This window comes from Chlamydotis macqueenii, chromosome 2, assembly GCF_036417535.1.
Source record: "Chlamydotis macqueenii isolate bChlMac1 chromosome 2, bChlMac1.mat, whole genome shotgun sequence".
NCBI classification, from domain to species: domain Eukaryota; kingdom Metazoa; phylum Chordata; class Aves; order Otidiformes; family Otididae; genus Chlamydotis; species Chlamydotis macqueenii.
In genome coordinates, this window is record NC_141557.1 from 71,688,702 (window position 1) to 71,713,555 (window position 24,854).

Consider the following 24,854-nt stretch of genomic DNA (forward strand, 5'->3'; position numbering starts at 1 on the left):
CAGCAGCAAATTTCAGGTCTACCATCTCGCAGCCGGAAGAGCTGGAAATCAATGCTTTAATGCAAATAGAATAAGAAAAGTGGAGACAATGAATAAGCATGGTCCTGCTGGATTGTGCTGTTGATTTTTTTTTAAATAGATAAGCAGCTTCATCTGGACCCAAACTAACTAAGGCAGGCAAGGTTTGACAGAGGGAGGAATAATACCATTCAACAGAAAGCTTTACGGCTCTCAGGAAAATATTTACAGACTACTTCCCGGCTCTTCCCCGGCCACTGTGCCTCAAAGGCACAAAATCTTCAGACTTCATGTAAGGAACATACATGAAAAGTTTCTGGGAGTGTCTTGTGTAGAAATCAAAAGGAAAGGTAGACATGATTCGAAGCCTACACAGACAGCGGTAACGTGCTTTCCACAAATATTCTACACCCAACCTCTGCTTCATCAAGGACAATTCAGAAGATATGCACTGTACCAGCTGGTACCTTAAGCTATGAAGAACAGAGAGTACCTGAGAAATGCGAGGGAACTTCCTACAGGAGAAGTCCGTGAATCCCAAGTCATGGAAGCCTGCTGGAATTGAAGGGTTGTTCTGAATGAAAGGCCTTCCCATGGGATCTCTGGGAAGCTGCTTGTGGGTACCTGCATTATGGCGCAGTAAGCCTCGATGAGTACGAAAGGTAATACAACAGATATCACACCTGGAAAGAAAAGGAATAAACCAGAAATTACTTAGTGACTGCTGCAAGCTTAAGAATTAGCATTCTTCTTGCCTCCTTCCTCTTGCTCCATGACACTAAAGAATCTGCTAAATACAAAACAAAGCCACAGCATGTCAAAAACCTAACACCACAGAAAGGCCATTTCAATCACAGTCACTTTCTACCAGTTTCTGGCTATTAAGTTCACTGGAAGTTTAAAGAATACAGCACATGAGAACTGAGCATCTCACGTGGGCCGACGGCAAAGTGGCAGCTGACACCACAGCCTTCTGACAACCTTCCCATTGCCTGACATGAAACATTTCAATGGCTTTACATCATTTCATTTTTACTAAAAAGGACTATTAAAATAAAAGACATTTTAAAAAAATCAGTGACAAGGAGAGGCTAACTCAGACCTAAGTAGCAAACAGCTGCAAATGTATAAATAGCACCTTTTTAACTACTGCTTAAACATACCACTGTACACCACTCAAATATCCGTGTATAAATTTTCTCCACACTGCCTTTCCATAAACTTTCACTGATTTTTGTCAAAGCTGTTACGAGAAATATACCATTTTAAAAGGAAAACTAGAGCTCCTTGAAGGGGAGGTAGGTCAGACGAGGAAGATCTGAAACATGTTCAATATTTCTGACACTCCTACATCCCCTTCACAGCCAGTGTGACCCAAAGAAAAAGGCAGAAGCAACATCTTTTCCTACTCACACTTTATTGCTACGATTTCTTGTTTTTCTTAAGTTCTCAAATCCCAAATTCAGCTAAACAAAAGTTTCTCACATGAAGCAGACTTGCATTAAACAATCAAAGGTATTGGAAATGTAGCTATGCTGCAGGCAGTATGGACTGTGCAGCAACACTTGGCCAATAAGTCAACAAACAAGCCTATTGCTTTTTAAACATCTGGCATTTGAGCTCTGCAGCATGACAGGTCACGTCCACTCTGCATTCAACAAGCGACATACAGTTTCACTCAACATGGTTCCTTGCGGTTACAGCTCCAGCTTGCAATCAAAGCCTGTGTTTCCCAGAAGCAAACACCAGTGAATGTGAAGCAGTCAGATTTTGTCAGTGAGAATATTATATGCACTGGAAGTTTCTCACATGTCTCCCTCTGCTTTAGTTCTCATACTGTCTTCGTCCTCTACATCAAGGAAAATGACATGTGCCTACTCATTAAAAAAAACATCCTGCAATTAGAAATTACTTCTGACAAAATCCTGAAACCACTCCCTCCCTGTCCTGTCCCGAACAAACTCCCATTGTTGTTCTTTTTATCACTACATAAACTTCCACAGACCTTTTGTATTCCCTGAAAATGGATAACCAAGTCACCCACAAAGCAATTGGACTCATAGTCTCTGAGTGGTGAAAGAAGCAAGTGTGAAGTATATGTAACACAGCCTTTGTTATCACGGCACCCAGAAGGCTGGGACATAAATATTATGTGCTGGAAGTTTAATCTGTTTTATCGCTCCTGTCAATTCACTTGCATCCTACCTTTATAAATATTGCCAGCACAGTCCCCGCATTCCATTAAACACTGAACCAATGCCATTTACAGAGCAAACGTTTCCTTAAAGAGGTCCGCTATATGTGACAACAGTCTCTGGCGGTAAGGGGGAATCCCAACACGTAGCGCTCCCCCAGCATTGGGATCTACGGTTCTCCTCCAGCTCACTTGGCAGCACCTATTCCACGATGCAAAGACTTCATCTTCAGCAAAAACAAAAACACACCATCAAAACCGCTGAGGGAAGAAGGGTGTTAAAGGGTTAGAGCAGTCACCTGAAAAGCTTGCAGGCTACTGAAATGAATTCTTCTTTAGAGGTGATGAAAACGCCTTGCGTGAAAGCAACCAGTGCTTCTGGCACGCTCCTCCTGGTACGTCAGCATTCGGACAACGAGGGCTTGCAAGCAATGCTCCTGCACCACCAGGAGCATTGCTGGTGGTCTGTGGGGCCAGCTGCTCTGCAGAGGAACATCTGCAGACCCTCACCTCAGGACGTCTTGAGGCAGCTCCAGGGTCCCCAGTGTGCCTGGCCTCCCCTGGACCAGCAACCCAATGCAGTGGCTGTGTCCTCTCATGCGTGATGGTGCAGACACAGCTACTGCTGGCAGGACCACAAAGCTACAGGGAGAGCTGGCACCTGCCATGGTACCCCCAGGATTTGGGCTGAGCAGGAGCCAGTGCTCCTGGGCAAGCAGCCAGCCCTCCCACACAGCAGGGAGGTGTGCCTCGTCCATCTTACCCTCCCTTACCTCCACTGGCTGTGCGACACACTGATTTTAAGCACTGGTTTACTTAGGGCATACATCAAAAGCTGCCCTTGAGACTAGATCTTTCGGAGCAGAGACCCATGTGAAAGTCCTTCACAACACACCTGTATCAACTACTATGCCTCAGGACAGTAAAAATTTGCAATTTAAAAATGGTGTTTTCCATGCAAAGGGAACACTCCTCTTTGCTCCTTAGTCTTCTCTTTTATTTTCCTTGCTGTGAGTGAAGAAGCAGCAAGCAAAAAAAAAGAAGTCAGTAAAAGGATTAAGCTCTTTTTCCATTTGATCAAAAAGAAGCTCCTGGCTGAAAAAAGAAACATCCAGATAAATCACGCCTGTCATCTCAAGATGCAGGCACTTCAGGGCATATAAACGCACTGTGCCCTGGCTCAGTACCTTTCCCTCGTGTCACAGTTTACAGGATCACATGGAAGGGACTCGTGGACACCCTCTATTCCTCCGTGGTCCAGACACACCTGTAGAGGCAGCTGCAGCATGGAGACTTGGAATAAAAACAGCCCAAGAAAAGTCCTCCCTGAGAGACATGTGGACCAGCCTCTGTGGGCCAGGCACCCCAGGCAAGCAGGCGGCCCAGCAGGGTCCAGTGTCCGGGCTGGCATCTTGTGCCTGTGCCACTCGCCAAGGACAAGGGAGGTCATTGTAAAGCTGCTCCTGATGCTGAGGGATGCCACCACTTTGCCAGCCCTGGAGGTCTCTCAGGCTCTGCAGACCTCACCTGGGCTTGTCAGTCTTCGCTACAGATGCAAGCTATTTAAAATACACGTCCTGTTTGCCCAAGTGCATGCATGACTTTTTTTTTTCATGTTTTTGTTGAATTCCCTCCTCACACCCCAAGTAGGAAGGGAGTCTGAGTTTCTCTCAAATGATATTACATGAGCTTTGAATACAATTAGCCCTGCAAATGCAGATACAGATGTGTGCCACCTCCAAGAAAAACTTACAGTTATTGAGTTTCAAAACCTAACTAGTTAAGGCAAGCATCATGCTGCACTGACTAAGGCTTGAGTTAATTTAAAATGGAGTATGCTGCCATGTCTAACAACGCATTAATTGGAAGCATTCATTTTTTTAATGAAGTCTAACCATTAATTTCTCTATTTTGTCATCAGGACTACTTTCTATCTTTGGGTAGTGTCAGTGCCTACAATATTTTTAAATCTAAAAACACAGTCTAAGAAGGACAAGAGGAAGGAATCCTAGGTGGTATGAACGTTTCTTCATCTTGCTTAAATTGCTTCTAAAAAAAAGTTACACAAATGTAGAAAGTCTGAGAAGTCCAGCATATCAACTAAAGCATCTGAAACATATGGTAATACTTTGCTCATGATGAACTTTAAAAAAAAAAAAAAAAAAAAACACCAAACCCCCCCATCTCTCCTTACAATTTCACAAGCCTACCCACACACGTAGTGCCAAGTCAAACACGGACGGTATGGCTGCAGAGAACAGAGACGGGAACAGGTTTTGAGGCCGACAGCAGCACAGGCAGAGCAACAGCTCACATCTGAGCAGAGATAAAAGCACTCTACTTGCAAGGTAAGTTTGCAGTAGCAAATAGAAGCTGCTGCGTTATCATGTGATTGCTAGTCTTGGCCACAGTTTTCCATTTTCTATAAATATGATTACAAAGCAGAGAGAAGAAAGCTGTTCAGTTCCAAGCACAGAGATTCAATTATAAGTAAAAAGGAAAAAAACTGCTTTCAGCAGCTAAGACCACTTTAAAATAAGCTTCATTCCCAATTGCCTTTACATTTTTTAATTGTTCATACCTGTACAATGCCAACATAATACTAGGGCTCTGGCTTGCTGGCAGAGGTATACAAAGCAAGTGGGTGAGAAAACAGAACTGCTAAACCACAAAAGCAGAACCAAAATGCCACCGTGTGACAACAGTGCAATGACCAGGCTGACCTTGGTGCTCAGGTCACATATGATTACTGTAATTATTATTAATTATTACTAATTACTGTAATTATTATTAATTATTAATTAATATTACTGTACCAGTCCACCTTCTGCATTTTTTTTTCTCACAGGCAGACAAGGTCTCTGTGTAAAAATACACCATTAAAAAGTTTTCTACTAAAATAAGTTAGTATTCTTGAAACTTGTAATGCTAATTAGGATATAAAAGCACTTTAGCAGGCTTTAAGAAATAGTCAATGCTTTGTGCAGCTTGCTTAAGAGGCAAGCCAGGATTTGCTACATTTAATGACAAGCGGCATCTACACAAGAGAAGTTTACATAAGTGATGCCTGTTGCCTTGCATTACACTCTCCTCTGAGCCAATTACAATTTGTCAGTAATGGAAATAGCTTTTTTCTTTAAGAAAAGGAAAGACATTTTAGAAAGGAAATAGAGAGCCAATTTTTAGGCAAAATCAATCAGTCTTGATTTTTATTAAGGGTAATGCAGTCAAATCTTTCTAAACTTTGTATTTCAGTAGTCAAGATGCAAATGCCAAATACATCCATCATTCTGTTTCCAAGAAATTAAACATGATTACCTGGCAGTGGGAAAGGAAAAGTGACATTTAACATTCTTCTACTCACACTTCTGCCCAAGAGTAGACCAAAACTTGAAGTTTTCACCCACGCAGTTCACTAACGCTGTGTTGCCCATGTTGTGGATGTCAACAAATAAAAACAGTGTTAATCTCTAGGCCTTATCTAAAATTAAAAGCTTGGTACCATTTTGTTCCTTTCCTGTCTGTGCTCTTTAGTAACTGCCACAAATACAAGCAAGGAAAACAAAAACAAAACAAAAAAAAAAAAAAAAGAAAAAAAAAAGAAAAAAACAAACATATCCTGAGACAGAAGTAATTAATACACAGTTATATTATTAAGTCATCTAACTCCTCCCACTAAAATCCCTAATACGTAGCACATATAAATTCCCACCCTTGCTGTTATTACTCCCCGTTCTGTCTCACATTATTTGCAGAATTAATGCAGGTCTCCTTATGAGCAAAGACAATCCTATGCTGACCTAAAAATAACACAACTAGACAGAAGAGAAAGATGGACAATTCCCTGCCATTGACTGGTATCTGCACCGGGCACGGGAGCAGGCTCTCAGCATCCACACGGTTAATGTGTGCTGCACAGGAGGCCAACAAGGAGGGAAGAGATGGAGAAAGGACGGTTTTAAGCATAAGGGGTTTCACCATCTATGAAAGAAAAACTAGCGTGTTACAGACATATTCTCCTCCAGGAAAGGATTTCTTTGCTTCTCTCTCACTTCTTTCAGGGCAAGGTAAAGGGAGGGAGATGAGACAGAGCAAATCAGTTTCTGCTTCTGTGCAACCCCACCCAGGTCCATAAAGTCACCTCCTTTTAGATGAAAAATCCTTCCTGGCCTCCACACCCAGGGCCCTGGGACATAACATCCAACAGCTGCACTAATCTCTCCCACTCACTGCAGATGAGTGATTGAAAAGCAGCAGTGCTGTGAACGCCACTCCTGCCTCCCTCCTGGGGGATCCCTGTGGGTCCTCCCACTGTCCTGCCATGACCGTTCCTGCCTCCTTCCCCTGCAGCATCACAATCTGTCTCACCCCAAAGCATCTGCTGCTCTCCCATCTCCACCTCACCCAATGCTATGGGTCAATGCTGAAACTCTAAGCGGCATAGCAGCACCGGGAGCCAACTCCCTACCAGGTGTGATGGGCTGGAGAGACTCCTCCACCCTTTCCCAGCACGCAGAGGGACGGATACAGCTCACTAGAAATTCAGTGCACGTTGCTTCATCTCCTCAGCAAAGGCAGGACTTATTTAACTTTTCCTCCCTCCCACCTCCCCACTAGCTGGCCGACTTCGTTACCAACGTGTCCTGTCACTCCCTTTAATCCTCTCCCTCAAAGAAGCCACCCTTGGGTGCAGCAAAGGCTGAAACCACTCTGCCAGCCCTTCTATTAATAGAGGGATGCACAACGCTATGTGCATTCCTACAGCCGTGCTGTGGTCCAGGCGAGAAAAATATCGCGTAGGAGCCAGGGCAGATCAGATATAAACCAGGGTGATGTTGTGCTTCAGAAACTTGTCAGCATGCTGCAGAGCCAGTGCCTGTACCAGTGTATCGTGACTCCCACAGCCAGAGTTAACTCAAGTGAAGTTAACCGCTATAACGTTTAATAAAAAGACACAAGGCATCCTGTGCCATCTTTTAACTTCCTTTGTGTGTGAGCAAAGAAAAATCAAGACAAAAGATTTCACTTCTTCCCAACATTGTAATGAATTGCATGTACCAGCAACACTTCAATGGTGCCAGTTTTAAATATCTCTGCCCCAGTGGAACAGTAGCTTACTCTACCATTTACTTCAACAGAATTAACATGCAACTATAAGAACAAATAAAGGGAAAATGGGAGATGGCCTGTAGACACTTGCAATAAGTAGTTCATTTTCTCACAATGACCTTTTTAGTCAAAGGTCAAAGTTCTAAGAAACAGAAGTGTCAAGAAATTGTCTGGACCGAATCATGGAGCAAGAGCCAAAGATCAACATAAATAACAATGAAGGGTTTAATAATTAGAGCAAGGATAGCTGGGGAAAAAAAAAAACATGACCAGCACAGTCCTCTACAGCTACCAAAACTGGAAGCTTCACAGCATCCAGAATAAAAGTAATTATTTGTGCACACAAACTCAAGTGGACCTTCTGATATTCTTTCAGGGTAAGAAAGAATATCTCCATCTTCTAACACATCTTTCAAATATGGAAGCCAAGTACTTGCGTAATTTTAAAATTAATGCAAGACTTAAAAAAAGACCCAAACAACTAAGCGTCTACCATGTTAAAAAAGCAACAGCACTTTTCACAAGTAACATAAGAAGCAGCACATCCACAGGCACTTGTTTATCCTCTAACCACTCACTGATGACAACAGGGCTCACAAACAGGTGCAGGCGAATCTGGGCTGAACACCCTTGCCCTTATCTCCACTCACAGGTAAGCTATGCTCAGCACGCAGACGTGCCTGCTAACACAGTGAGCAGCAGCCAGCGCTTTGAGAGAGCCTGGGTGTAAACAAACCCTGGTCATCAGGATCAGGCAGGCATGCTAATAACCTATTTCGGCTCAGCCCTCTTTCCCTCCTGTATTCCCTTTTACAAGAAGCTCTCCTCTACAGTCAGCTTTGCATTTTACCCACTTTCTATTCTTGCAACCCAGCTAAGATATCCAGCGCCATGTGACACACCATGCAGTTTCACATGAGCGCGTCACTCCCTGTGTCCATTCACTAACTGGTATTTTTACCCAGCTGCTCTGGATTCCCAGTCTCCTCACACAATGAGCTCCCTGATGTGAACTGACCACTTCTAGGCCAGTGTCAGACTCGTGCTGCTCTTCAGATGCTTCCCATTTCTCTCTTCTGAGCAGAAACTTCAGAAAGCACCTAAAATGCAGCTCTGGTCTGCTTCTGCAAGCCAGCATACAGCAGATGCTTAACATACTGATTTTACTTCTCCATTTGCTCAGTAAAAGGACACATTCTCCAGCTTGCCTGCATACCCTCTCCTCTGCCTTATCAGCATTAAGAGTTGCATCATGCAACTGCGTATTTTGGGTCCTGGCTGGATTTCATCGTCACCAGCCGGCTCACAGAATTGCTCCTGCACTGCAAATGCTGCCAACAGAGATTAGGACTTGGTTTCTAGGTCCTAACACCAAGACACCGACCAAGCAGCTTGCAGAGCAGAGCAGGAGAGTCAGCCAAATCGGCAATGCCACAAAACTGACCCTTGCACGCCTCTATCCTTGGCTATAACAAGTCTTGTAGCAGTGACTCTGTTAGTCCTCAGTACCTGTAGCAGCAGTTCCTACCTAAACTATCCTTGCTGGTACAATCTCAAACAATGACTAAAGAGGGAAGTATAGGGGCCAAAGTAGAGTGTGCCAAAACCGAATGTCAAAAAGGTCCATGAACGTGTCTATGCTGGAGTGCTCTCCATCTCTTCTCAGTACTGAACAATCGTGTAGGATACAGCAAACTCAGAATTATCCAGCTGCATTAAAAAAGCACAACATTTCATATTTTGAAGTGCTAACAAGGAATGAGGCATATCTGTGTGCACACCAACAGCTGTGACGGAGATGGAAAAGTAGTATGAAATTTCACAATGCTACACAAAGATTACTTGTGATTCATGCTTCAAGTTGCTTCCAGTAACAGCAGGGTCAACTACAAGGAAAAAAACTTCCTCTCCCCACCACGAACCCGTAGTTTTGTCTCACAAGTAGAGACAAATAGATTAGATTAGATTAGATATTGGTAGATATTAGGAAATTTTTTTTTTTTTTACACTGAGGGTGGTAGAACACTGGAACAGGTTGCCCAGAGAGGCAAGTCAGCAGGCTTATTCCCCAGTATATAAGGAGAGAAAAGATAGAAAGCGAATTCCTAAAGTTGATTAAGTAGGCATTGGCAAAAACAGGAATGAAATTTAAGGGGCTTTTTCTGGTGTTTTTTTTTTTTTCTTTTACATCCTGTACAATGTACTTTTACTCAGTCACATTGCTGCTCCATACACAACTAGTCTTGTACTGGTCTCTTCTAATAGTGCTAATGACTGAAATAATCTCTGTACACTTTACATCTACATTAATTTATTTTCTTGTCTACTTTATCTCCCCAAAGCCAATGTTCAGAACTACTCTGAAGAACAGTAACTGGACAATAAACATGGAATATTCTAAGTAGCTGGAATAATTTTCACTCAAAATCCACTTCCTTTTGTCTTGACTTAAATCGGGCTGCTCACGTGCATTGGCTAAGATGATTTAAGACTGGGTCGTAGATCCAGGTGGCCTTGCAGCATCCCACCACCTGACACCATGCACTGAAGGATGGGGATGTGCTGGCAAAGGTAGAAACCTGGTGACCAGCCCAACTGAATTGCAAGCTGCACATGACATCTTGTGAAACAATTTACCCAGAAAGTCCAGGAAACCATTTCTAGGGCATTTAAGTTGTCCATGCCTTCTGAGTGAAGCCAGGTAACCCCAAGACACAACCTTAGCATTTTCCACCTGGGAGTGTTCTCAGAAACAAGACCTCCTTGGCAAAACTGGATGCAGATGACAACAGACACCAATGGTCAGGGTGTCCTGACACTTTCCATTCCAGGACTTGAGTTCTTCTGTTGCTATGCTTGTTACCAATCTAACTGTTCAAAACAACAGCTTTCCATGGTGGCGTTCAACCTCTAGCCAATTTGACTTTACAAGTTTCAGCAAAACTTGGGTAGGCTGTTTTGAAGAACAAGGTAGATTGTGAATACCTTTTGGTTTTCTTTGTTTGGAAGTTCTACAGAAGCACATTACCCCGGGGCAAGAGAACTGCTTTTGCTGTCCTTGTGAAAATATGCCTGGGATTTGGCAAGTTACAAAGCTTAATATATTATATCACTGTTTGGACATGCTCTGTAAAAGGTCAAAAAACTTAATCTACCCTGAATCCATTCATGGCAACAGGCATCTACTGGTTCTGGTCACCAGGTCAGCTCAGTGACTGAGGCAGCCAGTGTCTTTCACAGTTCGCAATGTCTATTTGATTCTTGTCTCTGATAAAAACTTAGTAAAAACAAATCCCATAACTGAAGGCAATGCCACACTGAACCAAATGTGATCAGGAAGTCCCTATAACATTCATTAAGATCTAGGCTTTTACCATGTTCAAACTGTACAATTATCCTTGCCGAGAACTGATGTTGAAATATGTCTCTAAGAAAGGAGGTGACTGCAACCCTTTCACCACCTCCCTTCTCAAGAAGACAAATGGGCATGAGAAGCAGCATAAATGTCTCCTTGCTGCTGTGAAGAAGGAAAAATTAAAAAGCCTTTAGCTGTCGGTACAGAGAGTACTGCAAGAAGCCTCCTCGAGGAGGAGAGAAATATAAAAGGTATGCTCTGGTTACAGTGAAACCCAACAGAGGAATTTTACAGCGCATGTACTTTTCAAAAAAGCCACACGTTTTACTTGAAGCCTGTTCCATTGTACTTGCCAAAGGAAAGAGGAGAAACCTCACGTAGCGCCTGGAGACGTTTCTCCCCAGGAAATCCTCACGTCTCCTTTGCTTGCACTGCTGGTGTTGCTCTGAGCTGTCTGTCAGGCGACCTTTACAAGCACATTACCATGTTTGACAGCAACCCTCTGCCACAAAAAGCTTCCAGAGAGGTTACCCCGCTCCGCGAGGTTTCTCATTTTCCCTATTGGCTGCACGGCGTTTCGGCGCTCTGCTAATTATATCCACACTCAGATACAAACTCACCAAAATAGACGGTGTCCCGAGGCCCCTGCTGCAGGGCCACAGACCTCTTTGCAAATGATCCAGGTAGAGGGGTGAAGAGGGGTCAGGAAGCAACCCTGGGCCACCTCCCGCTGCTAATGGGGACAGCAGACAACCTTGCTGGGACCAGCTCATGTCACTAATTAGGGTGCAGGTCCCAGGGCTTCAAAGGGACAGAAACTGATGGAGGGGGTGCTAATGCTACGAAGGAGATGCAGTGCCACAGCCCGCTGTCAGCAGGACAAAGGGCCCTATTATTGCTCCCCAAGAGCAGGGCAGTTCTTACCGTAATTAGGAGACAAAGATGCACGATTTAGGATTTTTACATAATCAAGAGATCCTCTCCCGAGCGGGAGCCCCTCTCACACAATCAGTGGATTAAGCATTGTTTATTCTGCTGCGAGTAAACAATGAGGTGCTCCCTGCTCGGGGCTTTACATGAAAAAGCAGGACCGGGGAAGGCAATGTGGGGTGTCTTTTCATCCGACTTTGAACAGCTAACCCTGTGATTTAAAGTTGTTCATTTGACAGTGTCTGGAAGGGTAATGGCCCACCCTGCAAATTACCTCCTTACATGCTGATCCGGGGGCCGCCAGACAGCCTTACCTTTTCTGCTGCTTAGCCGAGGCAGGGCCGGGACAGAGAGACCCTCCGAGGGTGAGAGGCTGTATTTACACAGCAGCACTACAATGGCAGGATTAAAGGACCACAAGGAAGCCACAGAGAAGCTCCTACACAGCCCAGCACTTTGCTGCTGCTGCTGGGGAAGCACCCCTGAAGGAAGGTTGGTACCACTGCCAGGGCAATGCAGGCTGGTGCACTGCTCCAGAGCCGGGGTCCACAACCATTTTTATACTGACTACTGGGGGAGCAGAAAGGAGCCGGCAGTTTGCCCTGTGGTTTACAAAGCAAGGCTTGGCAGATTGAGCATCACTTATTTTTGGTCATGACACAACAGTCCGTGATGGGCTACCTAAAGCAGTAGCTGCAAACCAACTGCCAGACCCAGAGCATCTGGGCTCTGAGATGCACATCTGATACCTGTCTCGCAGAAGTCCTGATCAAGTGGCTCTACTTTTACAGTATTGGCAATAAAAAAAAGAGATTGAGCATGTTCTGCTCCCTGCTCTTTGTTCATAACACAGCTGCTACACATTTTTTATTTGTTTGAACTTTGTTTAAGGAGAGTTAGTTCTTCCTCCTTGTTTTCTGTAATAGGGAAATACCAGGATTAGATGAACGCCTTCTAACACTTTGCAGTTTGCCCTCCCGCCACAAGCGCACCCATACACACGCGCCCCCTCCTCTAATATGCTAGCAAAATATTCTTTTCTTCATCTCATTCACTCAAAAAGCCACCCTTAAGCATCACCAAGTGGAATCATTTCAGTCATTTGAATCCAGGACTGAGAATGGTGTGCCACATTCAGTGTATCTTGCCGAATCCTACAAACAGTCTTGCAGAACCCTGGGAACCAGGGGATTACAGCCCCTGCCTGCCAAGGATTTTAACCCATTTCTTTCGGGATGAAAAAATCACCTTAATCGCAGCCCAGACTGCTCTGCTTACCAGAGGATTTTCTGCTAGGTTGGGCCAAGCAGACAGTGCCATTTGACTTGTCTAGACTAAGACAAAAGGTGTGTTTTAAACCAGATAGGCAGGGCAAGTTGCGTTTGAATACGTTAGCTGACCAGGGAGAACCACAGCTTCCTTGTCCTGCCCTATCTCCACTGATACGTCTTAAATTGCAAAAGCAAATATTTGACAAAAATCCCCTGACCATCGTCTAGACAAGCCCATGAAGACCAGCATCCCAGCACCAGCCTTAACTCATGCCCACAGAGCTTGACAATCGTGGCTTTGATTTATGGACACGTTTTAGTCTTTGTTGCTCAACACAACCAAGGGCAGCAAAACCCATTTCAGGAAAATATCATCTGAAAGCAATTCTCCTAATCCTAGAGAAAGAGTTACATGAACAGCATGTTTGCACAGCCAGTGTGTCTTTTTGCCTTGCTGCAGCAGGCCGCAAAGCTGCCAAGCTAAAGGGTATCTATCCTGTTATCTTTTACGTATCACTGAAAGGAAGAGAATCCATCTCTCCACTCAGGTCCATGGCATGTAACTTTGCAAAGAGGTCCCGTCTTCACAGAAGCTTCAAAATGAGCTTAATGTCAGGATAAGCCTAATGTGTCAGCTGCTTTCTCTAAATTGTAACGTATATGGCAAAATTATCCCAGACTCCCTTTTGTGGGGGTTGCAGAGCTCTCACCAGAGCACAACTGTTTCAGTTGTGCTCTATAATGAAAATCTACTTCATTTACTTGAGAAACAGCAAACCCCATTTAATTAACTATTTGCTGCACCAAGTTTAAGAAAGTTTTTCCAACTCCTTTCCCCAATAATTACAGCATTTACAATGCCTTTAAAAATTGTTTTATGTGTATTTACTGAGGTTTTCTAATTAAAAAAAAAACCTGGAAAATTTAATAGAATTAATCTCATTTATTAGAATGAGATGGCTCTGCTCCATGCCATTCTAATAAGAAATTGTATTCAGGAGAGAGTGTTGACACTGCAAGATGCTGAATTCTGCACCCTTCTAAAAAGATCATTAGAGTCCAAAGTCCCAAAATAAGTTTACAACACTGACAAGCTTCTGCAAATGGGCAATCTCATTTTCTAAAATAGCAGCTTTTCTATAATAATATATCTTTTATATCTTCATGTACCTGGCTCTACAGTTTTCTGTGGTAAAAAACAGGAAATAAAAAAGTATCAAGAGTCCCAGGAGCAATTACTTGAACAAAAATGAAAAAAAAAACCCACCCAAGCACCTTCCCAGACAATTAATATCTATTTTTTCCTTGTTAAGAGAAGCTGATTTAAGCCAATATCCAAATAATTCCCTAACCTCAACAGGCAGAAGAGCGTAACACATTTTATTGAAAGTCTGGAACCAAAAACTCCTCTATCTTCACTCAGTCTCATGACAGACAACAAAACCTTTAATATCCAGCCACCACCTTTCTCCCAAAGCACAATAATCTCCTAAATTGGTACTTGAATATTTTTATCAAGTTTTGCTTCATGTTTTAAGTGTCTTCAGTTTAATTGTTAGAATTTTGCAGTGTTAGCATTTTAGACGTAGTTTTATGTAACAACAGTGATGGGTTTGGAGGGGAGGGAGGGGTGATTTTATTTCTTCTAAAAACATTACCAGCTACTAACTGGCAAGATCTCCTCTATTTGAAAAAAAATAATAAAATTAAGCCCTAAAGCACCCTGGGGACATAAGATGACAAAGAAACATTTAAAAACCTGTTCAAAATCACAAAGAGGGACAGTTAACAGTGCAGGGGGCTGAATGGTTCCTGCCCCTCCCCACCAGGCTCCCTCGGGTCATCTGGTGACCAGAAACAACACTCTTGGGATAACTTCTTACCTCAGTGAATTATCTGGATGTGTCTCCAAGTGGGACTCCAGTCCATACTTGCAAAAAAATTCTTTGAAACACACTGGACAATGATAAACTTCCTCCTCAGCCTTCTTATCCCCTTCACCACAGTGACCATCCTCAAAAACCTTCAGAGAGAGGAAAAAAAATCTCATGAAATTTTAAGCAACAAACCAAACACGCAATCCATGCAAAGTCCTTCTATTAAAAATGAAGCACCGGGCTTCATCTGTAACGTTGCTGCAGGCAATCAGAAATCACTTATTTTGGCAATAGAGAAAGGGTGAGTGACAGAGCCTCCGTGCCTGTGTAAGAACGTGCATGACAGAAAAGGAGGCTCAGTAGGAAATAAAGTGTGCAGCTAAGTCACAGATACATCAGTTCTAATAAGAAACTGTAATTTGACCAATTTATAAACTCATATGTTTATATACCACTGAACGAGCATTTCCCCCCCCTTCAGAAAACCAGGCGAGCTGTCAGACTCAATTATTTATGCCACTGAGACACTGCCAACTCCTAACTCAAGTGGTCCAGGGAAAAGGAATGAACTTCTGTGTGTTTTCTATAGCCCTCTTCTGATTACAGAGAGAAAAGCATGCACAGAAACAAGGGATACTGAGCTAAAGGGAACTACTACTAGCTTGCTATTTAGAGATAGTAAGTGGAAAGGGTCGAGTTAAGTTTGGCAGCCACCGTACATTTTGTATAAATGACTGAAATGCAGTAAAATATTTCATAAACAAAACCCCAATGGAAATGTCTAGCCTTCAAATAAATATTTTCTGCTTGCTCTTGCAACTCCAATAATGCAGGATTATGCTACTGTGAAAGGGAAATGTGCTACAGATTTTTTTCTTCTCCAGATCAAGATCAAGACAAAAACAGACTTAAGCTGCTGCTGCTTTTGAAGTAAACAGTTTTTTAAAAAGTTCAAATGATTCTCCTGCAAGACTAGTATGAAATAAACGGGAGGAAAAAAAACTAGGGGAAAAGTTGCAGTAGCAAAACAATAGTTCACCCTCTTGTCATCCAACATGAATTATCTAATATAGATCATGAGCAAACCTGAAAATTTAGACAATAGAAGATTTTTTTTAAACCTGAATTCTTTCAGTCTCTGAAATCACAAATTAATTTTCAATCTCAGGCAACAGTGTTGGCTACACAGGAAGAGCACGGCATCTTAAAATGTATACAGGGCTGCAATAAGACCACATTTTATTATTTCTGTGCTGACTGCATGAACACAACAGCTGACAGTTTAGCAGGTAGCCGGGAAAATATTTTGCTTCATGCCTCGTAAAGAACCTTTTTTGCAGGTGTCCTCTCCTCTCTGTCCAACTCAGCATCGTGACTAAACTTCCGTTTCGAAGATAATCGCCTGCGCTTCAGTGGCGATGGGGGAGTTGTGCTCGCTGTGCTGTTCGGATCCTTCTCATGAATCTTCATGTGCCTGAGCAGGAGGGAGAAGACACTGTCAGCAGGCAAACTGATCGGGGTGGAAAGCCCACGTAAATTTTAATGCCAACACCACTTCTAAAGTTTGCCTTTAAAGGATACCAGCAGAGAGCCGATAAACTAAACTGAATTTTTGAAAACCAGCCGGGGCAAAACCCAGCACTGGCCCTTTGCAGCTCCTGTGACCACACTGGGCCATGGCAGGGAGCCTGGCAGCTCTCCCCTATGCCCTGACCCACAGCACTGTATTTGCCCCACTACCATGTCACCCCATGAGCACCATGCCCGTCCCCCATCATCCAAGAGGGTCTGCTTCTGCCTAATACTGCAGAGCAATCTCCACACCTGGCCTCCCAGTCTTGTGGAGATCTAGGAAGTAAAAGCCTGCGGCTTGACATCCACTTCTCTCAGTGCAAGAAAAGCACCCCACCTTCCGCTGGCTCTCCTTTTACAGTTTCAGACAGTACTCCAAATGGATCGCTACATGCCAACATCCGAGCAACACTTCTTAAAAGTAATCGTTTCCTTCTCATCCTTAACACACTGGTGCATCCCAATATCAAATTTCAACTGCAACTTTGAAGTCAAGACATACGGGGTCACACTGTTAAGCTGCAGCAGGCTTGGCCTGCAAAACCAGGAAAACAGGCCTGCTTCCCCAGGAAAACAACTGGTTTTTGTCACAAAGGCACTGGAAAGCTGAGTGGGACCAAACGGCTCAGGAAGAAATCTCATGAATATCTGTATACCTGACCCGCTTGCCTCTCAGCTTTCTATATTTGCAACCTGAGGAAGACACTGTCATCTAGTTCTGCGGTATTGCTCCTATGCTTCCTTTTCTGAGTGCTAAAATCTCGAACCGTAAATTTGCTTTTATTTAAAAAATCTAGAGCTTTTAGCCTCACTTCAAATTTATAGTGCTTTCAAAAAAATCAAACTTAGGCTCTCCTACATGCCATGGAAATTTTTGCTTCTACTAGGTAGAAATGGGAGTGCAGGAGAGAGCTGCCCTTTGTCTGTATGACTGACTTTCAAAGCAACACACAGGAGACAATGTTAATGGCATTTGGGCACATCCTTCAGAAGTCACACCCGCAACTCAGCTCAGGACCGCGCTGTTTAACTTGACTGCACACTATCATGTTCAAACATGCGAGAATGTTGTAACCTTGACAAGTCCCACATGTCCTCATAACTGCTTGGGTGTTATGACATAAAATCCGTTTTAGTTTTGGATGCCAAGGGCATGATGCTTCAAGACAACACACTGGACCAAACTGACCTATGGGCAGACTGCGCCGGAGCTGCTGGGAGGACTGTTTCCTCACACAACGCTTTTTTTTAACATTTCCTTTCACAATCTCTGAACCTTTTTTTAAAAAAAAAAAAAATCAAAGACATCTAAATTACTGTCTCAAACTACAGCTGGGCTACTTGAGGGTGTTATGAGGGAACAGCCTCAAGCCAAAAGCACCACACGTACCGGAACCGACGCAAGACTAAAATGGCTGTTCAGCTACTGCCTGCTTTCAACGCCTGGCAAGGCTGGGGTTGCTTGGAGGGCCAGGTCCACATGAGGAAAAACGTGACTTTCCCAGCCCCTTAGTAACCCTCACTGGTCACAGAACGGTGGACAGACACTGGTGACACCTGTCAGTCACACTGTGGGAGGTTCAAGGAGGAGAGAGCATCTGTGTCCAGATGTGTCCACAGCAGGTTGGGCACAGCATCTCAGAAACGTGTCTGAATTTGTCTGACCTCTTTGCCTACAGATTGCCTGACTGAGAGCAGAAGGAAGGTTGAAGCTCTGAGGGTCTGGCTTCCTCCAGGTTTGACAGGTTCCAGGGAGAAGTCAGAGAGCTGACACAGCCTCTGCAGTGCAGAGCACTCCCCTACCTCAGCCCTCTGGTAGCCCTACCACCACAGGCACCAAAGCTAACTGATTTATCTGCATGAATCCAGTGCCTCCTGGTCTCACAAACTCTGCAAGGAAAGCATCTACAGGTAGTGTACCGCCTCATTTTTTTTAGTCTTTTTTTTTTTGTCTTGTTTTTTTCCCCCTATGGCACTGATCTAACTTGTGCTAGACTGAGCTTCCTACAGGTGATAAATCCACAGTGTGAGGACTAGTTGTCTGTATTCATGCAAGAATAAAGGAGAAGAAACCAGTTATTTGTTCAAACGGTTTCTATCCATGATGGTGGAAGATAAAACTGAAAAAGCACCTGGGAACAACAGAACGTAGTATTCAATCGCAAAAGCAAAGCAAAACCTGGAAGGTGGTTTGTTCGTCTTTTTTTTTTTTTTTTTTACTTTTTTTTCTTTTTGGTAAAAACTCCTTTCCAGTTTCGATGAGCTCTTGAAAGTGAGACAGAGGCTTCTGCATGTGCCTGTCTGTACCCGTACCCCAGGCACACGCACATGGCCTGCATGCTTAACCTTCCAGCAGCTTGGCTGATGCACAGCTAATATTACTTGGCCAGTCACATTTCACAGCACTAGAGAGCAACAGCAGCCAAGCTAAATAACATTAGCTCAGAAAACAAACAAACAACAACAAAAAAAATCCTGCTATCCATTAAGTGTGGGACTTTTTGTTCCTATTTTCTTTTAAAATCTCCTTTCTGTTGGTAAAACTATGCAGAACTCCTGTTTAGCAGCTACCCATGCAAAACAGCTTCCTCAGGGCTAAGTTCTTTCCTCCTGCTGTTTGTCCACCTGTTGAACTCTACCTGTTTCGATGAAGCTGCTCCTACTTGAGAGAGGGGTGGGACAGCACATCCACAGCATACCAACAGCAGAAACTGTTGAGATCTCCAGGTTAGTGCCAGTGCAAGCTGGCACCTCTGCCTGCCATGACCTAATGCACACAAACACACTGGCTCCTGCACATCCCAAAAGCAGTCCAGCCAGCTGTGTCTGCAATATAACGCATGCTAATAAAGCAGGGCTTGCTCATGTGGGTGCAGCACCGCAGGGATGGGGCTTTGCGACGTCTGGTATCCGTCATCAGCTGCCCCCAGCTTGCAGTTCTCCTTCCTGCAACCTGCACGCTTTTGCCGTGCCCTAAAAGCGAGAGCAGAATCAGTACCCACAGCAAGGAATGTGGTAATCCCTTCGTGTTTTAGTTTTGCATATTGAAAGGAAGCAGTCTGGGCTATTAAGCTATAAACAGGAAGACACCCTGACTGCACCTTTGACTTTTACTGTGTAGGTCGAATATCACAGCCGCTGTGATAATTCTCTGCATGTGATCACTAAGGAAAAAAGAAAAATCCAAAACCAAAGCAGCAGATTCCAGAGTTCTCAAGGAGAGTCAAAACCTGTCCGTATTACAGCCAGCAGGTTTGTTCCTTTGGCAGGTTAAGCAAGTTTCACTGCATCAAGTCAAGGGTGGAGAGGAAAAAGATTACTAGAGCTACAGCCCGAGATAAGCGGGAAGATAAAGCCAAGCAGTACAAAGGATAGACACAATCTTCATCTCTCTTCTGCTCTGCAACATGGATGTCATTCTGCCTCTAGAAAACATTTATCACCCAACTCGGGTTGAACTGCAGCCGATGCCAAGTCACATCCACATCCATAACCTTTCTCTTAAACACTCCCTTCACCAAGGCTTCTTTTACTTAAAAAGTTTCCTAACTATAATTAGTGGGGGGGGGGGGAGAATATTTGTGTTGCCTTATCCTCCTTTACAAGAGTTTGCCTTGATTAGATCTTACATGGAACGCTGAAAACGCTTGACCTTAATGTTTAGCCTGCCAAGATACAAGGAGAACAGGAACAAAGCTGTGCTTAGAAGTTATTTTCCCATTGTGACTATAACAACGTATTTTGGCCTGACAACACTGGCATACTTTGAATACGAAAGCCAGGCTCATAAGTCAGCCTGGCTTTCAGCATCTTACAGTGATAAAGGAAAACGATATGACATTCATCAGTTCCAAAAAATAAAGATAAACACTCAACACTTTAAGTGAGAACGTAATGCAAAAAAAAAAAGAAGGGCAAAATAAGGACACGCACAGAAATGCTCGTGTTCAACCACAGATGCAGGTTACAGTAACATGTGCTGGCAGCTCTGAAATGACCACTGCTGCAGCTCAGAAGAGAGTCAGAGCCACAGCGGATGAAAGTTGTCTTTTTTTTTTTCTAATATAAATCAACGAATTCTGGCTCTGAGCCATCCTACAGAGCAACAGCAGACAAGCTCAGGAAGGTACAGAGCCCTGAAACCTGTATTTCATGTGGTGGCTACTAGTCTCCTCAGCATGCAGGCAAGTACACAGACACCTGGACAGCACTGAGAGTGAAACACTAAAATGCAGCCACGATACACAGGATGAAAGGAAGAAGATAAAAATTTGAGCTTAATACTAGGGAGGACTTCCTTGCACTAAGTGCTAGCTAGCCTTGACTACCTCTCAGAAAAAGTGCTGGAACTCTATTTAAAATGAGACCAGACAGCTAGCCAGAAGAATTTGCAAAGAATAATCCTGAAATGGAAAGAGGAAATTGAGTCTTTTCCAAACAAGGTCTGATCCGCCTCTGAACTAAACTCTTAACGTTTAAGACCTGCTATGCCAAAAATGCAGATAGCTTGCCACACAGTGTGCTTTTCGCAGCTCAGCTGTATGTGAAAAAGCTCTCCTCGTAATCTCTTCCCTCCCCCTTGCATAAGGAATTTCACAGGTGAGCCAAGAGGATCCAACTGTGCTATGACTGTGTGCCAGTCAGCCCTCTCGACAAAATCACATTTTTCAAGTGCTTCACTGCCTTTCATTCCATCCATCCCATGAGAATTACCTTCCGCTTCCCCTCCTCTGCCACAATTTTCCTCTTCCCCCTAACAGTCACGTGAACAGGATGACTACGATGATACCACACAAGAATTCCTCCAGCTTCTTTCATTTTTCTAGTTTATTTTTTAAAACAAATGAGCAGAAAAAGTTTTCAGCCTCACACTCTAATGCAGAGAGTGATTTCAGCAGGGTGACTATTCCACCGTAACAGTAGCAAGTGAACACTTTGCTACTTTACATTGAAGAAGAGACTTTTGTCATAACAAAAAAATGCAGAACACAAGTGCCTTACTCCTTTTTCTCGCCACGGATGGTGCTGAATCAGTGTCTAAAGGGAGCTGACTCACCGACGGGAGGGGGGGCAGAGGAGCATGTGTCCTACTGAAGTGACATGCGGCTCCTGTTGGTCACATCCCAGTCTTTATCACATCTCTGAAAAGGGCTGCTGTATTTTCTTAATGCCGAGCGGATTTGCATGTTGATCATCTAAGCTTTCTGGAGATCTCAAAACAGGGCAGCCTACAGCTTCAATGCCAAAACCAGAACGTGGGCAGGTTTTGACTGGCTGGCTCAAGGCTAGACCAAGGAGTCAAAGCATCCTGAAAGAGCCAACTGCAAGACGCAGCTGCTCCCAGCTCCGGGTCCCACTGAATTATGAACAAAACCAGGAGTTCCTACTTTGCATACAGATAACCTGATCAGCACCACTTTGGCTCTTGGAGAGGAAGCATCCCTCAGCAAGCATGGGAATCTCTCACCTCTAACTCTGGGGAGAAAAACCACACCGTAGCTGCACCCCAGGTTTCCACGGCTGCTGATGTGCTCCACATCCATAAGAGAAAGGGCCTGGCTGGCTCAGAGGCCTGGGCAAAAGGAAGGTGTGGAACAAAAGGGTGGATCTGCAGCCTTCGAGCAGGGTCCAGGGTTAAGCCTCTCCCTTATAACCATGGCAGCACAAGCACTGCTGGCTTTCAGTCAAGAGAGGTTTATGCCAGGTAGGTTTGATTAGAAGCAGCAGCATGTCCAGAGGGGGAGCAGCAAGCAATTTCACTGAAGCCTAGCTGGGAAAGTCCCAGCATCTATATCAAGATTAATTCTGAAGCACGGGATGCAATGCATGTATAAACACCCTCCCCCTCCCTCACGTCCCCACGCCTGTGGAAACGCAGTGGGGAGGCCAATGAATCTGGGCATTATCAGCCCAGAGAGATCATTTGACAGGATCAAGTTCAGGTTCTGGCTTCATATCCCACATATTATTCTAAGTTTCTCCACTTTACCACTAGATGTACCCTACTCTATTGCACTTGGCTGTTCCTCATCTCCCTCATGATTTCTGAGCAGTTTGATACCAAAATCAAGGGGATGATCCTCATATATCTGATGCTTATCTAAAGCAAGGGAGCCACCTATCCAGCCATTCAGAAACTAAGAATAAAAATCAGTGCTTTCCATCCTTCACCTTGTTTAAAATACTTTTTTTATTTTTCTTAAACATAAAGAGTTACTCAAATTCACCAAGCTAGTCTGGGAAGGACTGAGCTGGTCAGATGCCCTAAATACACTTTAGCTGATAGAATTGCTTTACCCCTTCCACTGTCTTCCTCCTTGAGATCTTTCACTGACATTGCTACCTTCAAATAACAGTCAGTAATCTCCAAAGAATAAAAAACCTCCATGTTTTCAATAATCTACAGTAAAGAAACAACTTTATGCCACTATATCAAAACATGCACCCAAGACAAGTTGAAATTTGGACCATGATGTTCTTTAGGCCCCACAAAATGAAAAATGGCTCACAAGAGTAAGAGAAGATAGCCTTCAAAATTCCACTGTTCATATCTCTTTTCAGAGATTTCTAGGTCACGTCATCTTTGTCACTGTTTTTGTTTCATTCTGCTTAACAAGTGTTACTTCAGCCAAATTTTCTACAAATGTAGGAAAACACTGGGAACTCTTTTTCAAATCTTCTGCCATCTGACATGCAGCAGAAGTAAATCCTAAACAAACAGAAAATGAAGCAGCAGCATTTTTAGGAGCCATCACTTAATACACTGCTGCTAACTCTCTCCTTAAGAGTCTTGTGAATATGACTGGAACTTAAGTTAAAAATGCCGTAACATTATGCCCTTGGGTTAAAGAGTTTAGTCAGCTGTATGTTTGTTAAAACACCCAGAGAATCTGTATTGACAATGTATTTCCAGTGCTAATTACCAACATCACCCGCTTAAGAGAGCAATCCACTCAGCCCTTGCCAGTTGTAATCATAGGAAACAGAAAGTTGCAGGTAATTTTGCAAATCAGACACGAGCTGTACTTGGAGGAATTTCTGCTTGTCTTCTCTTCTTGGCTTGTTTGCTATTTGTATCCTCAAAAAAACCCCCAAATGACCCAAAAAGCCCTCAGACACACATACACACTTCACAGCAAGTCAAGAAACATTCAAATACCAAAAACCCAGCAATTTGGGAAATGCTCTCTTACAACTGCGGAGCCATCTCAAAACAAATTTCAAACACCACCAAATATTCTAGTGGTAACCAGTGTTGAACGTTAGCATGGGATAAACAAGGAGATGCTGAACAGCAAGAAATCTCCATGGCTATGCCTGTAAGAACGCAGGCAGCGAAAGAGCAGGGTGGGGCAAACGGGTCCCAGGAAGGATCAGATTGGGAAGCGCTGACTCATTTTAGCCACATGTCTGCAACCAGGCACAGCAGGAGATCCCCCAGCTAGCGCTCCCCACAGCACCCAGGCGCTGCAATCTCACCGGCACAGCGGCGCGGCTCATTATCCTCGTGGAGGCCCCGGTGCTTATTAGCTCTGTTTATCAGGGCTAACACAGCCCCAGCGAGCCTCCTCGCAACATGCGGCGGCACATGGGTGTAGCAGCCCCCTCAGCATCCCCCTAGGAATTGCTGCAGCCCAAGGTGCCACACAGACGTGCCGGAAGCATCCCTCCAAGTTCAGTGTGGGCTGCCCCACCGTCTATCTCCCTGCGCAGTGATGTTCTCCCAGAAAAGCAAAAATAGCCTCCCAGCGGGGCGGCAGACAGCATCATTAGGATGACATGAGCATTATTATTTAGATCCACCAAGGCTCGCTGAGTGCGCTACAGCTGTAAAAGCCACCTGTGATTATGTTCCAGTGACAGATTAGAAATCCCTTTTCAGTGCTACCAGGACAGTCTGCAAAGTTAACCAGTGCCATGTAGCTGCCAATACATGATGCCTAAGGATAGATGACACACACACATGCACACAAAGCATTTCGTATTTTTATCCTACAGTAAAATTTTGCTTTGCTGCGTGTGAATAAAGGCAAGCTATAAGCATGAGTGAGAGGAAAGATACTGATCTACAAATCCAAAGAGAGGGGGGTACCATTTCTGAATAATTATGCTGTATTCACATTTAAGCAACTACTTGCTATGCAGAATCAGCAAGTTGAAACAGGCTGAGATTGATACAACTGCATTCCCAGCTTGGCTCAAAGTTACTCCTGTTCTCTACCAGCAGCACTGTCAGAACACCTCAAAGGAAAAAAGGGAGACAAATATTTGCCTGATGATGCTGTGACAGGGAAGCGATTCAAACCATGCCTCCAAAGCAAAGCTTCCCGAAGGACAGCAAAGAAAGCACTCATTTGCAGTTCGCATCAACCCTCACGTAAGGGAGGGCAAAAGAGGAGGGAAATGCAGCGTGAGCTTCCCAGTATCACTCACCAAACTGCCTGCCCGCAATCTGCCTTAAATTCAGAGCAGACCTAAATTAACAATGCCAAATACTACACGGACACTTCCCAGCTGTAAGAAATTCT

General features: G+C 44.0%; 1 protein-coding gene across 7 annotated transcripts in view; it reads right to left on the reverse strand.

Moving 5' to 3' along the window:
* The window catches only part of RREB1 (ras responsive element binding protein 1), a 126,318-nt gene that overhangs the window by 26,265 nt on the left and 75,199 nt on the right, over positions 1-24,854 (reverse strand). For all 7 annotated transcript variants that reach the window (XM_086740236.1, XM_086740237.1, XM_086740240.1 and 4 more), the window contains 3 exons: positions 16,084-16,228; positions 14,761-14,900; positions 512-701 (listed from right to left, as the gene is read on the reverse strand). In XM_086740236.1, the coding sequence (XP_086596362.1) occupies positions 512-701; positions 14,761-14,900; positions 16,084-16,228 (475 nt within the window). The remainder of the gene's footprint in view (positions 1-511; positions 702-14,760; positions 14,901-16,083; positions 16,229-24,854) is intronic.